The sequence below is a fragment of the Magallana gigas genome, chromosome 4 (assembly GCF_963853765.1).
Source record: "Magallana gigas chromosome 4, xbMagGiga1.1, whole genome shotgun sequence".
Lineage (NCBI taxonomy): Eukaryota > Metazoa > Mollusca > Bivalvia > Ostreida > Ostreidae > Magallana > Magallana gigas.
The window spans coordinates 50,414,703-50,429,451 of NC_088856.1; the positions used below are offsets into that span (position 1 = coordinate 50,414,703).

At 34.2% G+C, this 14,749-nt stretch overlaps 4 protein-coding genes across 6 annotated transcripts in view; 2 read left to right on the forward strand and 2 right to left on the reverse strand.

The window, feature by feature from the left end:
• Window positions 1-14,749, reverse strand: part of LOC105331947 (general transcription factor 3C polypeptide 1) — a 245,419-nt gene that overhangs the window by 217,161 nt on the left and 13,509 nt on the right. The window lies entirely within an intron of this gene.
• The window catches only part of LOC136274904 (tripartite motif-containing protein 2-like), a 51,490-nt gene that overhangs the window by 6,390 nt on the left and 30,351 nt on the right, over window positions 1-14,749 (forward strand). The window lies entirely within an intron of this gene.
• LOC136274900 (uncharacterized) lies at window positions 1,395-4,485 on the forward strand. 2 transcript variants are annotated; one of them, XM_066082755.1, is made up of 2 exons: window positions 1,395-1,759; window positions 2,866-4,485. In XM_066082755.1, exons 1-2 carry the CDS (start codon window positions 1,757-1,759, stop codon window positions 4,468-4,470), a joined length of 1,608 nt encoding a protein of 535 aa, XP_065938827.1. In that variant the 5' UTR covers window positions 1,395-1,756; the 3' UTR covers window positions 4,471-4,485. The 2 variants fall into 2 exon arrangements, with proteins under 2 accessions (XP_065938827.1, XP_065938828.1); XM_066082756.1 differs by having other exon boundaries at window positions 1,397-1,698.
• Window positions 5,600-13,004, reverse strand: LOC136274901 (uncharacterized). Its single transcript, XM_066082757.1, has 2 exons — window positions 12,924-13,004; window positions 5,600-8,842 (listed from the first exon to the last, which is right to left on the reverse strand). Exon 2 carries the CDS (start codon window positions 8,198-8,200, stop codon window positions 7,226-7,228), a length of 975 nt encoding a protein of 324 aa, XP_065938829.1. The 5' UTR covers window positions 8,201-8,842; window positions 12,924-13,004; the 3' UTR covers window positions 5,600-7,225.

The window sequence follows — 14,749 nt, forward strand, 5'->3', positions numbered from 1 at the left end:
CTTAAGAAGCAACCTTTTGAGGAGTAAATCAGAATAACCAATACATCTGACAATAACTCGTACCTGCTCAGCAAGTCTATGCATGTCTTCAAACTTTTCCAACAAATCAGATGCCACTCAATTCTGTCACCAAGGAAACATGTCAACTTTTTCGTAATTTCATTTACACAATGAAAACAAAGCAGTGAAAAATATATACCGAATCTCATTCATATTAATTTAGCTACTTGTAGGATGTACAGTTCACTGTAAAGTAAACTTGTTTTAATCTTCCAAAGTACAATCAGAGAAATTCATCATGTAAATAATATTTCTTCGATTATACACCTTTGGAATCTTTTGGAGGACAGAGAAGCTGTAACACACAGACACATACACATGATTATATATATCTTATATTGTCATTCACATAGTCCGAGAATCCTATATATATATATATATATTAAGCACACACATTGCAGTAACTCTCAAATTGACATATACCTGCCCATAGTGAATGAGATATATATATATATATATATATATATATATATATATATATATATATATATATATATATATATATATATATATATATATATATATATATATATATATATATATATATAAAGCACAGAGAAATTCACTTTTTGTTGGAGCTCCATCTTCCGCCCCTACCGAGGCTTAAACTCACGACCTCTGGAACCCATTCTCCTAGCAGTGAGCGGCCACCGCGCTACCCACTCGGCCATCTAGGAAAGACAAAATCCGTGCTTTCGATGACGAACGGATCCTAGCGCGCTGGCCGCGCACTACACAGTTGCTTGAGATTCAGGTGGAATACAGTTAAACGACAATTTGAGAGGATCAGAACGATACACATTGCATAGATACACACGTATATAATAAGCACAAATATTGCAATAACTCTCAAATTGACATATACCTGCCCATAGTGAATGATATACATATATATATAAAGCACAGGGAAATTCATTTTGTTGAAGCTCCACCTCCGTCCCGACCGGAGCTATATATATATAAAATCTATATAAATTTTATCCAAATACTCATTAAATATACGAGTATTCAGACAAAGTATCTAAATGCCTGTCTCAGTTGCAACAGGGCCTATATAAAAATTGATAGAGCTTAGAATTACAAACTTTTATTTGTTTTGATTATTCATTGATTTAGTTAAAATAACTGCATGCTCTTTATGCACATTTTTAATGGGACATTCTAAAGCTATCTTGCTCATTCTCTCATGAATTGGTGCAATGAATCTGAAGAGAATTTTGATTTGAATATCACAGTACTTCAAATAATTTAAAGGGAAACACAACAATGTTATCACTCTCGGAGTATTCTGCCGTCAAACAATTTGTAGAGTGTATTTAAAGACAAATAAGCTTTCTCTTTTAGACCACGATATGGCCCGTGTATTGAATGACATTTAAAATGACGTTCCACCTTACGAATTCCTGAGGGTAATCCGCTTCCCTTAACAGGTAAACCCAAACCCACTCTGACAATAACAATGCCTAAATCCTGTAAATCAGACTTAATCTACCATTCCTTCAATTAAGTTATATCAGGAGGATTTGTGAAATGAAACTGTTCGATATTTCGCAAGTGACGAGGGTCATTGCTCGGGAGGGATCTTGGAGACGGAGGGTTAACCCAAGGCAAATCTTGGCCTGGTGACACCTGGAATAGGTAAGCCAGCTAACGGTTTACAACTTCACTGTCAGTGGGTACTGTACTCTGCTGTAAAATGGTGTGTACTCTCTCTCTCTCTCCTTAATTCTCTCTCTCTCTCTCTGATTCTTACTCTCTGTATCTTTCTTTCTTTCTATCTTTCTGATTGTATCTGTTTTATCAAGATATTTTCTCTCTCTCTCTCTCTCTCTTTCTCTCTCTCTCTCTCTCTCTCTCTCTCTCTCTCTCTCTCTCTCTCTCTCTCTCTGTGTGCCTATTTTGTATTTCTATTTTTATTGTGAATAATTTATGAATGATTGTATGTGTTAGTATCCATGCAGTGGCGTCGGAAGCAAATTGAAAGGGGGGGGGGGGGCTAGACTTATCAGAAATTCTTGACAAGCAAAAAAATAAAAAATAAAATACCTTTGTAAAAAATCGGGGGGGGGGGGGGTATTGTAATTCGCAACTGATGCTTTAATTTACATTTTCTTAAAATCTCTCTCTCTCTCTCTCTCTCTCTCTCTCTCTCTCTCTCTCTCTCTTATATCCTTTCAGTTAGTCCATCTCTCTCTTTCCCTCTCTCCTCTTAACTTTCAGTTGTTTCCGGCATGTCTTTACGATTTCTGGTTTAAAAGGCAACAAAAGTTTTCATCTATAATTGTCTTTTTTCTCTTTGTTTTCTCACATGATTGTTTCGGGCTTATTTAAACACAAATTCAACAAAAGTAGAAACAAAGTCTATACCACCACACGTTTATAATATTCTTCACCACTAAACTAGTTTCAACAACAATGTTTGACGTATGATTATAATGTATTTAATTTAAGTGTAAATCTATATATTTACATTCTTCAGTGTCTTTGCCTGTGATAACACTACGTATCGATTTTGTACTATATAACTCATATTTTAGCCAAAGTGAGGCGCCAGCAGGGTTTGCTTATTTATATTTAAATATTTAATCGTACGATGGTTTAAAACTATATAAATATAAGTAATTATGAACCACTCTTTAAATATTATGAGGTAATAATTTCGGTCGGGGCGTGATCAAATCTATCATAAAGCCCTTCGGGCTTTATTGGATTTGATCACACCCCGACCAAAATTATAACCTCATAATACTCAAAGAATGATTCCTTATTCCTTATATCAATACATGGCTTTGTTTTGGAGTATAGGATACCAAAGGAAGCGATTCATCTAGAAGCAATATGGCCTCGAGAAAATCCAGAAAGAAAAGCATAGTTACAAGCGTCAGTGTTAAAGAAAATGAAAACTCATTCCAAAACTGTTTAGAGCACACAGGAAATAAACTATACTTTTTCTGCCGCCCATGTGCGATTCCAATATGTCACAAATGCGCAAGCGAAACACACTTGAGTCACGATGCAGAAAACGTTTTAGAAAATTTTCAATCCATGCGGGACCTCGTGACCTCTGACACGTCACGCATGGAGTCTCTCATTCAACCAGAGTATAAAAAGATAGAGACTCAGATTCAGACGAACGTTTTAAAGTTGACCAGTGGTTACGAGAATGTCAAAAAACAAATCGTCACAAACGGCGAGATTTGGCACAAGGCAGTGGAGAGCGCCGTGAAGAAATGTTTGGAGAGAGTGGAAACGATGGAAAAGGAAGACTTTTCCAATCTCCGGGAGCAGCGAAAACTCATATCCAGTCTGATAGCGGAAATTCAATCGCTGATTGACTACAATAAAAAAATATTGAACGAAAACGATATTTCTGAAATCAATAAATTCAAAGCAAAGAGTGAGGAATTTTCAAGGATTCCCACAATAACAAGTATCATTGCACCAGTGTTCAAGAACAGTGATGTAGAGAAGGAACAACTTCCCGAGCGATTCGGTGCTCTTAAAGCATCCGTTCTGAAAAAGTCTCGAGATTTCGTCATCAATGTGACGTCAACAGAGCCCCCTTCAAAAAGGGACACACTACTAGACAAACCAGTTGTTCTACGCAAAGTGGAAACAAAGTTCGAGAAGTGCTGGAGTGTACAGTGCATTCAAGACCAGAACGTGTGGATAAGTGGAGATGTGGAAACTGTAGCTAAGGTTGATGTTCATGGCAATATGATTGAAAAAGTGTCCACTCGATCAAAGCAAGCTCCGTTCGATCTGTCTATTACTTCCAAGGGAGAACTACTTTACACTGATTACGGAGACAGAAGTGTTAACATAATGAAAAAGGGGAAATTCGAACCCTTTCTGAAACTTCAGGGATGGAATCCACTTGGGTTATGTGCGACAGATTCTGGAGAAGTTTTACTGTGTATGGACAATCGGAACGACTCGTCAAAACAAAAATCTCAACAGGTGAAGGTCGTTCGTTATGTTCACACTTCACCCACGCAAGAGATTCAGTATGACGACGGAGGGTGTCCACTCTACGTTTCCGGCGATTTTGATGTGTACATCACCGTGAACAGTAATCAGGATGTGTGTGTATCAGACCGTAACGCCAAAGCAGTCGTGTCAACCACCCATTCAGGTCGGTTCCGTTGGCGTTACTTTGGAAATGTCCCCACGCGCAAATGTCCGTATTTCGATCCACGAAGCATTTTAACTGACAGAAGTTGCAGAATCCTGGTATCGGACGCCGATAGCAACTTGGTTCATCTCCTTAACGACAGAGGTCACTTGTTGTGTTTGATTGGTCGAGGATTTCTGGAGAAACCTGTGGGTATTAGTTTGCACTCCGAGGGAAACTTGTATGTTGTCGAATACCATACAGCGAAGTTGAAAGTCATTAAATACATCAAATAGAATTGTTTTTGTATTGTTCTTTGCAATATCCAGCCAAAAGATGAGCCATTCAGTTTGAGTGATATTTTTGTTCAAATAACTAGTAATGCAAAATGAAAATCAATACACAGCAAATTATTCACCCCCTCTAAAAAATCAAATAATTTATTACTTAATAAAATTGACCTTAATTTTTACTAATGAAAATGGCGGCTGTGGTACACAAATGGAATGGGGTTGCCATTTCTATCAATAAAAATGAAAGATCGACACACAAGTAAATTCGGTGTCATTTTTGTGAATACATGTAAATGTAAAATGTATGTGCCTGCACCATTAAAGATAAGGTCGCAATGTAGTCTGTTGTAAAAAAAAAATGATGAATAACTACATTCCACTAATATATTCATCTGCAGCAAATTAAAAGACTCTTCGTGTGTGGAATGCATCGTTATAAATGAATTTATATTTTTTAATATAGATGTACCAAATCAACGCTTAGTCTTCCGTAACTAACAGTATTAAACACTTAACACGTCTTAAATATTGAATGTTGATTAAAGGATCTGTAAAATCATTCGCATTCCTTGTATTTACCTTGAAAATCTGAAAAAGGCAGCGTATCAATAACTACAATTTTGCATGCACTATCACAGCAGAGCCCAAATAAACGCTTTGAAGAAATTAGGCTTTATAGCGCAGATCGTTTTTGTAGCGAAAAAAAACACGTTATAATGAGGAAAAATGCATGTACGAATTCCTGTCTTTAACAAAGAAATCATTTTCTTTAATACATGTAGTGCTGTATGCTGTAAAAGTGAAGGATATATATCGATATTGAAAATGATTATCAATATTTTCGTCTATATCGAACGACTTTATTCCTGAATGCTCTATTGAAGAAACTATAAAATTATGCTAACTGATCAATGCTTTCACTTGCAACTTATACTAGTATTGGTTTTCATTCATGCCCAATAAATTTTTTTAGTTATAACTTGCATGAAAACATTAAATATGGTTTGTAAGGACAGGGCTCTTTGACTGTCACATGAACAAAAACAAAATACATGTAGGGGCCTACTACTTTAGTTAACCAATCTTCAGAAACTAAACTAAAGTGATACTATATTAATAGTTTTAATACAAAAGTAAAAACAAAACACATCGCACAAGTTGAGAAGTTCATTTCGTATTGTTGGACAGTTCAAATTTTATAAACATTTTAACGTATTAAACTAGATTAAAATATAACTTCGATTGATAACATAAATAGTATTTCAATTAAAACTATATTCAATCAATGCTTTAAATCTATAAATCAAAGTTTGGAAAAGTTAAAGTTGCTTTTCATATAAAGTCAACATTAAACCTCTGATTTGTTAAGTTCAGAGAGCAGTAAGCGCTAACTACTTCGCTATCTACTTGTTAAGTAGTAAATAAAAAGAATATCAACGTCATCAAAAAATTAACAAAATCATGCAAACATCCTAGAAATACAAAGAAAGGCAAAACTTGTTAAACACTTTTTTCAATAAACTATATTGCTCTACGGGGCTGATATTAATTCCAGTTACTTTTACATCTTCCTTTACAGTTGCGTCATCAAGTTACATAATAAATAGTCTGTCATTCCTCCTCTTCCAAGTTGACACTAAGGATGTTAAGACACAAAAATTGGAAGTTATCTCATTTAATCTAATTCTAAAGCCCCCTTCACTATTGGCGCACGAACACTTTACAGCACTTTGCGATAAGGATTTTTTGGCTTCGCACAAGCAATCGCATACGCTACACAAGCTCTCGCATTTGTTGCATACCTTTTTGTGGTCGCATCAAGTCTCCTCAAAATAGTGGGCACAATTCAGATGCGACCGAATCCGATCCAAATTTTTGCAATGCAACGTACGATCATAAGTACGAACGTTTTGTGTATTCGCAAGAGCGATTTTCAAAGATCGTAAGATGAATTGCAGCTGTTTATGCGTTTGTTGTGCGTCCACGAGACTGTTTCAGTTTTCATGTGTTCCCACTAGTTTATACTGGATACAGGTTTATTTTCGCCTCGTAATTTTTTTTTCTTCTACGTGCGGTTTTGGCTTGTCTTAAATTCGCCCCAACACTGTTGTGGTAAAAAAGAAAAAAAATATATGAGACATTGGGATTCGCTAAGTCTTAATCCGCTTACTGACAAAAAGAGCGAAATAGGCGAAAATTAAAATGGGGCGAATTATTCCCTAATACAGTATATACCGTATAAGCATATCTGTTTGAGGCCACAATCAATTGACCTTGATTTTGGCTGTTGTTTTTGTCGTCTTCTTGGGCGGTATTTTTTCTTTCATTCAAATATACCTACTAACAAACGTCAAAATGGGTGGTTTGTATACCCCCTCTTACTCGTACATCCTACATGTATCGCATTGTCGCTTGTTCAATCGTCGGATCATTTGGTCATTTGTGCGATCATATCGCATTATCCTACAACGCAAGATATATCGCAAGATTCAATGCGTTGACATCGCACAACGGTCGCTCTAAATCGTGCGAGTTTCGCACGAGTACTTTTTCGTGTACGTTTGTTTGGTAACTGTTTACGACCTATATCTAATATTTTCGGTCTCACGAATATTTTGAGTTTCTGCTTGAGCGCCAATTGTAAAAGGGGCTTCAGAAACGAGCATGCATTAATAAACCTATAACTAACATACAAATATTTATTTAACATATAGTCATATAAAAAAATCATAAGTGGATACACAGAATATTCATATATTCAAAAACGATATTGGATTTTCTTCACTGTACCCGTGCTACACTGAGCTACAAAAAGATTGTCTCTAGAGTCCACAGATAAACTACTTGGATCTTGCAAATCACAGTTGTTAATGTAGCGGAGGAACTGTCCGTCCTGATCCAGGATGTGGATGCAGCTGTTGTTTGGGTCAGCTGTCAAAATCCAACCCTTGCTGTCTGTAGTGATGCCTTTTGGATTGAACGGTCCTTTAGCAGTTGTATAGGAAGGACCAGTGTAGGTAAACCGGAGTTTCCCGGCCTGATTGACCACCACTACTGCACGGGCTTTATAGTCTGACACACAGATATCTAGGTTTATGTTCTCACTGATTTTTTTGGAGAACCCGCTAGGTGAATAGAGAGGTTCACCTTTGTCGTCGAATTGAATTATTTGTGTCTCTGTGGAGCCGCAGTAACGCGCAATTTTCGTTTGCGTATAATCATCGCTTTCCATGATTACAAGGAGGCCATCAGAAGATGTACTACATAAATCAAGAGGCCTCCAACCACGAAGTCTGATAGCGGTTTCTATTCGAGTTTTCTTCACTATGTTCACAGTCCTGTCATTTTTATCTGTATAAGCAAGATGTCCACTTCTTGTTATTACAATGGCGAATGGCATTTCCCCCGACGTTGTTTGTGTTGACTTCATCATTTCTCCCTGGAGATTATAGAGCCTCATGATGTTGTCACTTCCACACGTCCAGACGTCCCCATCATCCCGACAAGAAATGCTGCGCAATTCGTTAGCGTCATTATATTCCGTCCTTATTTCTGCAATGACCCGAGGATCGTCTTTCTGCAGACTGACTTGTCTAAGAGACTGAGCACCTGCATATTTTTTAGTATGATCTGATAAGGAACCAAACAGGCTGTTTAACTGCTTTTTGTTTATCCTAAATAAACATTGGTAAAGAGACATTTTGATCAAACGGGATTTCTCTAAATTTAGCATTTCCGGATTTGAAAGAAGAGATAAGTTTGAACTCTCTGGATTCAATTTTCTTTAAATTTTTAATGCTTTGATTGATTTCCAAAATTCTTCTCTTGATGTCATCTTCCTGTTTTTTTAGGACAGCGAGGTGTTTGGAGTTCATTTCATCAAGATCTGCTTTCAGTTTTTTGATAATGCTGTCTATTTTTCTATGTAAATCTTCTCCATGTTTGTCGATTGCTTTTAACACTTGTTTTGAATTTTCGTTCAAATTAGCCTTCTGAACAAGAATATTAGCTGCAATCTCTTGATATTTAGGATAAAGTGATTTCTCCAACTCTGTTAATTCTTTTTCAATGACCTTTTTCTTTTTTACATAGTTTTCCAAAATTGAAATTATTGTATGGCCTCTGTGTTGCTTGGAAGAAGCACATATTGCACAGATGGGAGAGTCACATTGTTCACAATGGTTTTCAATAATGTTTGAGGAATGTTTGGAACAGTTATGTGTTTTGGAATTATCGGACAGATGTTTTGAAAAACAGGCTTTGCAAAAATGTTTGAAACATACTTTACAGCGCTCTTGGAAAACCTGGAGAGGGTTCTCACAAACATGACAACGCACGGCATCTTGGGCCGTGGTCAAATGCTTCTTTTTGTAATCTAGAAAAAGAGAAAATGTGAAAAATATATTACTGGCATAAAACGTATGTGAGTCACTGTTTTGCTCAAAATCCGGATTCACGGTCAACAAAAGATAAATGCTAATCATACTCTTAACATTTCTGTTTCCCTTTTTGCTTTAAAACTCAATGAGTATAGGTAGTACGTAGAGCAACTACTAATTTAAACTTTACTCTGTATTTATTAACAGAATTGTAAAAATATACACTGCTTTCAAAACAGATTTTATTTGGTAAAATTGGATAACACGGTTTAAGAAACAGTAAGATAATGCAATGACCACATCATCAAAGAAACTACATTTGAGTAATGTTGTCAAATTGGACGAGTATGTTGTTACTCGCAAACTTTTCCTATCGATAACTTGGGTGTGTTTCGTTCCAGTTCTTAAATCTATGTTTAGTCGTCAATCACATCTAACAATGGGTTTTTTTTTTAGTTCTCGATATATGTCGCTATAGAGGAAAATCTTTTATAGCCAGTATATCTCTGGTTTCCGAATTATGTTTTAAGTTTAGATAATTAATTATACCCGGTATATGATTTTGAATTTGCTGTTCTATTGAAATATATTTACGTGTATGCTGTTTGTGGCGGTAATGTCCACTGACTAGCAAATATAACTACAACTCAGGACCTGTAGACCCCCGGTAATCAAAGCTATCTATTATAGAGACCTTTAAATATTTAGTGTTATCAAAGCAAATTTATTGAATTTGTGAACCATGAGACTACCGGTAATTAAAATCAGGTGAATGTGATTGCTTGTATTAAGTGCTATTTATAAATATTTCCGACACATTTACCTGCTTTGACTATCCGATATTCGCATCGTTCTGCAGTTAACCGAGATGCTTTTTAATTTCAGCAGAAAGCTTAAGGCATTGAACTTAATCACAATCTATCTATACTACTACATTAAAATAATAGACTCGAATTTTGGGCTTTAATACCGAGAAATCGAAAGCGTTTTATTTTATATATTTTAAACATCATTGGTACTTGAAGATTACCAATTTGTTTTTATTTTTTCTCTATCAAGCTTCACTCATTAAGGATCAACGAAAATTATTTCAAAAAATCCGGAAACCATCTGGGATTTTTGAATTTTACTATCTTGCGCAGGCGCATTACATTCATGCTTAATCACGGGAGGCTCTTTAGTTTATGTTTCCACAATATCACATTTGCATGGATAAACTCAGAAACGATGATACAAATACGTGTAAATTTTCATTTAAAATTTGCTATACCAGAAAGTACGGGAGATAACTCTAACTTAGTGCATTTCAAAATGAAATATCCCGGAAGTTCTGAATGTCAACATGGTGTGTAAAAAACGTTGGAAAAAAGTGTTAAATTCTTCTTTAATATGAATTAAATTTTTAGATGAAAGGTGTTTACAGCCTCAAAATGGTTTGTTATGAATAATTTGACTGTTATTTTTAATGCAACTTCATTAACTTTCTCTAAAATCATATCGGAGCTATTTTAAAATTTCTGTTACATTACGGGTATATGGGAGACATTTTAACTGTGATGAAGACCTGTCCCGAGATACTGTTAGATTATTCTAACTAAACAGAGTGTAGTGAAATTAATAGCATTATTGTAGGCTTGGTTATGTAAATGTTAACAATGCGGTGTGTCGATGTATCTATTTGGTAAATGTCCGATATCATATGCAATGTCAACCCGTGCAAGCACGGGTCAGAGTCTAGTTGTATTAAAAATGCTTAGTTAAATTGACTTAAAGTCTGTATAGCACAGCAGTATTGTTTTCATTTATAAACATAGAATACATTTGCTGATGAGTGTCAAACATATTGTCAATGGTCAAGACTTGAGACTAAAATGATATAGATTATATTCCAGATTTCAATGATTTATTAAGATATATCAGTTTTGGTATGAACTGGAAGTTCGGAAGAAGTCAATTCTTATATCTTATAATGATTCTCAGTATATTTTCAAAGTAGAAATATAACAAAAGATGATTTCTTTTTGTTGAAATACAATGCATATTTAGCCAAGGAAATTACTATTACCTAAACCTCTATTTACATGCATGTGTTTATTACTTGTTTAATGGAAACACATTGTCATATTGAGAGACAAAGGAATGCACTTATTTGCATGTTAGCACGAAGTTAAGACATTTTTTAACACTATCCCACTACAAAACGACACTCCCGTCCCTTTGGTATCATGAACGTTGTCAATATACACTTGTTAATAGTTTTGTTAAGTAGATGAACTGTTATCTAGTACGCAATTCCCACAAAGAACATGTGTCGGCATGCTTGGTTTACATTAGGTTACTACTAGACTTTGACCCGTGCGTGCAAGGGTTGACATTCCATATCGAACATTTAGGAAATAGGTACATCGACACACCCTATTATTGACATTTACATAACAAAGCTATAAGCCTACAATAATGCTATTAATTTCACTACACTTTCCTTAGTTTGAATAATCTAACTGTGTCTCTGGAAAGGCCCTCACCACAGTTAGAATGCCTCCCTTATACCCGTAATGTAGCAGAAAATTGCAGAATCGCTCCGGGACGACTTTGGAGAAAGTTAATGAAGTGGCCTTGAAAAAAACAGTCAAATCCATCACAACAAACCTTTTTGAGACTGCAAATACCTTTCAACTAAAAATTTTAATTCATAGAATGGAAGAATCCAACACCTTTTCACGAACGTACTCGTATTTTCTTTGTCAAACTGGATCTGTAGGACATTATTCATTTTTACGATAAAACATATTCTATCTTCACTCTCCTAACAAATATAATGCAACTTTTTTGCATGTAATCAAATATTTTTTGTCATCACGAGACCAAAAGTAAGTATTTGAAATGTATATTTGTTATTTTATACTTGCTCTCATAAGAAATCATTAATAAATATGAACAGAATATATATCAAAAGTCAAATGGAAATTTACCCGTATTTGTATTATCATTTCTGAGTTTATTCATACAGATGTGATATTGTGGAAACATAAACAAAAGATCCCGTTAGCGTGAATGTATTGCGCAAGCTCAAGATTGTAAAATCAAAAAAAAATCCAGGTGATTTCCGGGATTTTTCGAGGAATTTTCGATGATTATTAATTAACGAAGCTTAACTGAGAAAAAAAAAAAATTGGTAATCTTCAAGTACCAATGATGTTTAAAATATATAAAACAAAAGACAGTATTCTTCCGATTTCTCGGTATTAAAGACCAAAAATTCAAGTCTATTTTTTAATATAGTAGTATAGATATAGGCGCCCTATATCAGGTAGAACAATAAAACGTTTGACCCCGACATTTTTGGTGACAGGCAACTTTTAAGAATTCGGTAACTTTTGGCCAAAATACAGGTAGCTAGTATGCTGATAACAAGAATTTTGACATTTTTCCCTTTTTTTAATCAATCTCTTTTCTGCTGTTTAACACATAGATGATCTGAAAGAGTATAATTGATAACCAATCGATGTATACAATACAGATGTATGGCGCGTCAAACCTTGCTGTATCAAATAATCTTGGGATGTATGTTCACTATTTTAAACGTTATATCAATTAACCGCTATTTAGGAATTTTTATTAACTTCTCTTTAATTTCGATATTTGTTTTGTTTTTTATGCTTAGATTTAGCAAACATAAACTTCAAGGATATAAAAATTTGTACATGTTAAAATGTATGCATGTCTCACAGAATGGGAGTGTGTTCATAAAAGATATTGATATAAAACCTATACTGTACATATACAATGAAGTGAGACCAAAATTCTCACAGTTATTCTGTATATCAACTACGATTTCAAAAATCAAAGAATATTCGTATATAGCCTTGGTTTTTTATGGAACATAGTTCCTGCATTTACCTCAGTAGAATTTATCGAAGAAACATTTTAATAAACTTAATAGGGATAAACAATTTATAAACATGAGCATATTAAATTGTGCAAAGAAATATTTTACAGATTAAATATTCAATCATACAAAAATACCAACCAGACATATTTTACAGATTAAATATTCAATCATACAAAAATACCAACCAGACATGGCGGTTATCCACACAAGTGTCCCTAGCTACGTGTATAAGCTCACGTGACATGGTTATAGATAAAGAACAAAACAGTTGTCATGATCGACAAAGAGAGTGATTCAAAGCAAATATAAAGTAAAAAGAGAAATATGACAGAAAGTTTACTCTGGTTTCGTTTGCATTGAATGCAAATATGAGAGTTATTTGTCGTGAATTGAATTTCCCTAAAGTTGAAAAAGAAATGTGACAGAAAGTTTACTCTGATTTCGTTTGCATTGAATGCAAATATGAGAGTTATTTGTCGTGAATTAAATTTTCCCTAAAAGCATACAGCATAAAATGTTCCATGGTCTGGTTCTATTAAGGAGAGTTTAACAAATATGAAATGTACATTGAGAATCAAATATCCCTAGGATATCTGTTAAATTAGTACAACTTCATTGTTTACAGAAATAAATTGGTACACTGAATACTAGACCAGTATAAACGACTTACTTGCAAGTAATTGAATAGTAATCAAATAGATATTTAAAAACTTATTACATTATACTAATAAAACAATGCAGTAATTATAAGTGAATTAGTAATTTAAATGAAATTTTATTCTAGCTTTCATCATATGAGATGACGATTTGAAAATCATTTTAGCTTTTATCTTCTTCTCATAAAGGCCATTAACCAGTTGCCTCTATTTGATGTGAAAATCCTCTCTCTATGTGGTTCAGAGTACATAAAACATTTTTTTACATATTGATAAAGAGAAAGGAAAATCGCAGTAAAATCGCTAACAATTTCATTTGGCCTTCACCTTTTTTCCGTGTAAAGTTAAGATTTAAAAAAAAAGAACCTACAACATATTTAATCGATAAGCACTGACAAGGTAAATAGCTTTGGGAGTGCACCATTTAAAAAAAAACAAAAAACAAAGCTGTGGGATTTTCAGAAAACCAATGGTTTATCAGTGTTATTACCCTACGGTTGATAGGAAGCAGAATACAGTGTGTTTGTTCGCCTGCTGACAAGGAGGACAAGAATAAAATGGGGGACGAATATTTCCCTGTAAATACAATGTCATACTGTAAACCAACCTTTATTTAGAACTTTATTTTGCGATTTACTGAGGGTTAACTAGAAAGTTTACTCTGGTTTCGTTTGCATTGAATGCAAATATGAGAGTTATTTGTCGTGAATTGAATTTCCCTAAAGTTGAAAAAGAAATGTGACAGAAAGTTTACTCTGATTTCGTTTGCATTGAATGCAAATATGAGAGTTATTTGTCGTGAATTAAATTTTCCCTAAAAGCATACAGCATAAAATGTTCCATGGTCCGGTTCTATTAAGGAGAGTTTAACAAATATGAAATGTACATTGAGAATCAAATATCCCTAGGATATCTGTTAAACTAGTAAAACTTCATTGTTTACAGAAATAAATTGGTACACTGAATACTAGACCAGTATAAACGACTTACTTGCAAGTAATTGAATAGTAATCAAATAGATATTTAAAAACTTATAACATTATACTAATAAAACAATGCAGTAATTATAAGTGAATTAGTAATTTAAATGAAATTCTATTCTAGCTTTCATCATATGGGATGACAATTAGAAAATCATTTTAGCTTTTATCTTCTTCTCATAAAGGCCATTAACCAGTTGCCTCTATTTGATGTGAAAATACTCTCTCTACATGGTTTAGAGTACATAAAACATTTTTTTACATATTGATAAAGAGAAAGGAAAATGGCAGTAAAATCGCTAACAATTTCATTTGGCCTTCACCTTTTTTCCGTGTAACGTTAAGATTTAAAAAAAAAGAACCTACAACATATTT

Excerpts from the sequence above, each read along its gene's own strand:
- LOC136274901 (XM_066082757.1), bottom strand. The coding sequence starts at position 8,200 with ATGCTAAATTTAGAGAAATCCCGTTTGATCAAAATGTCTCTTTACCAA.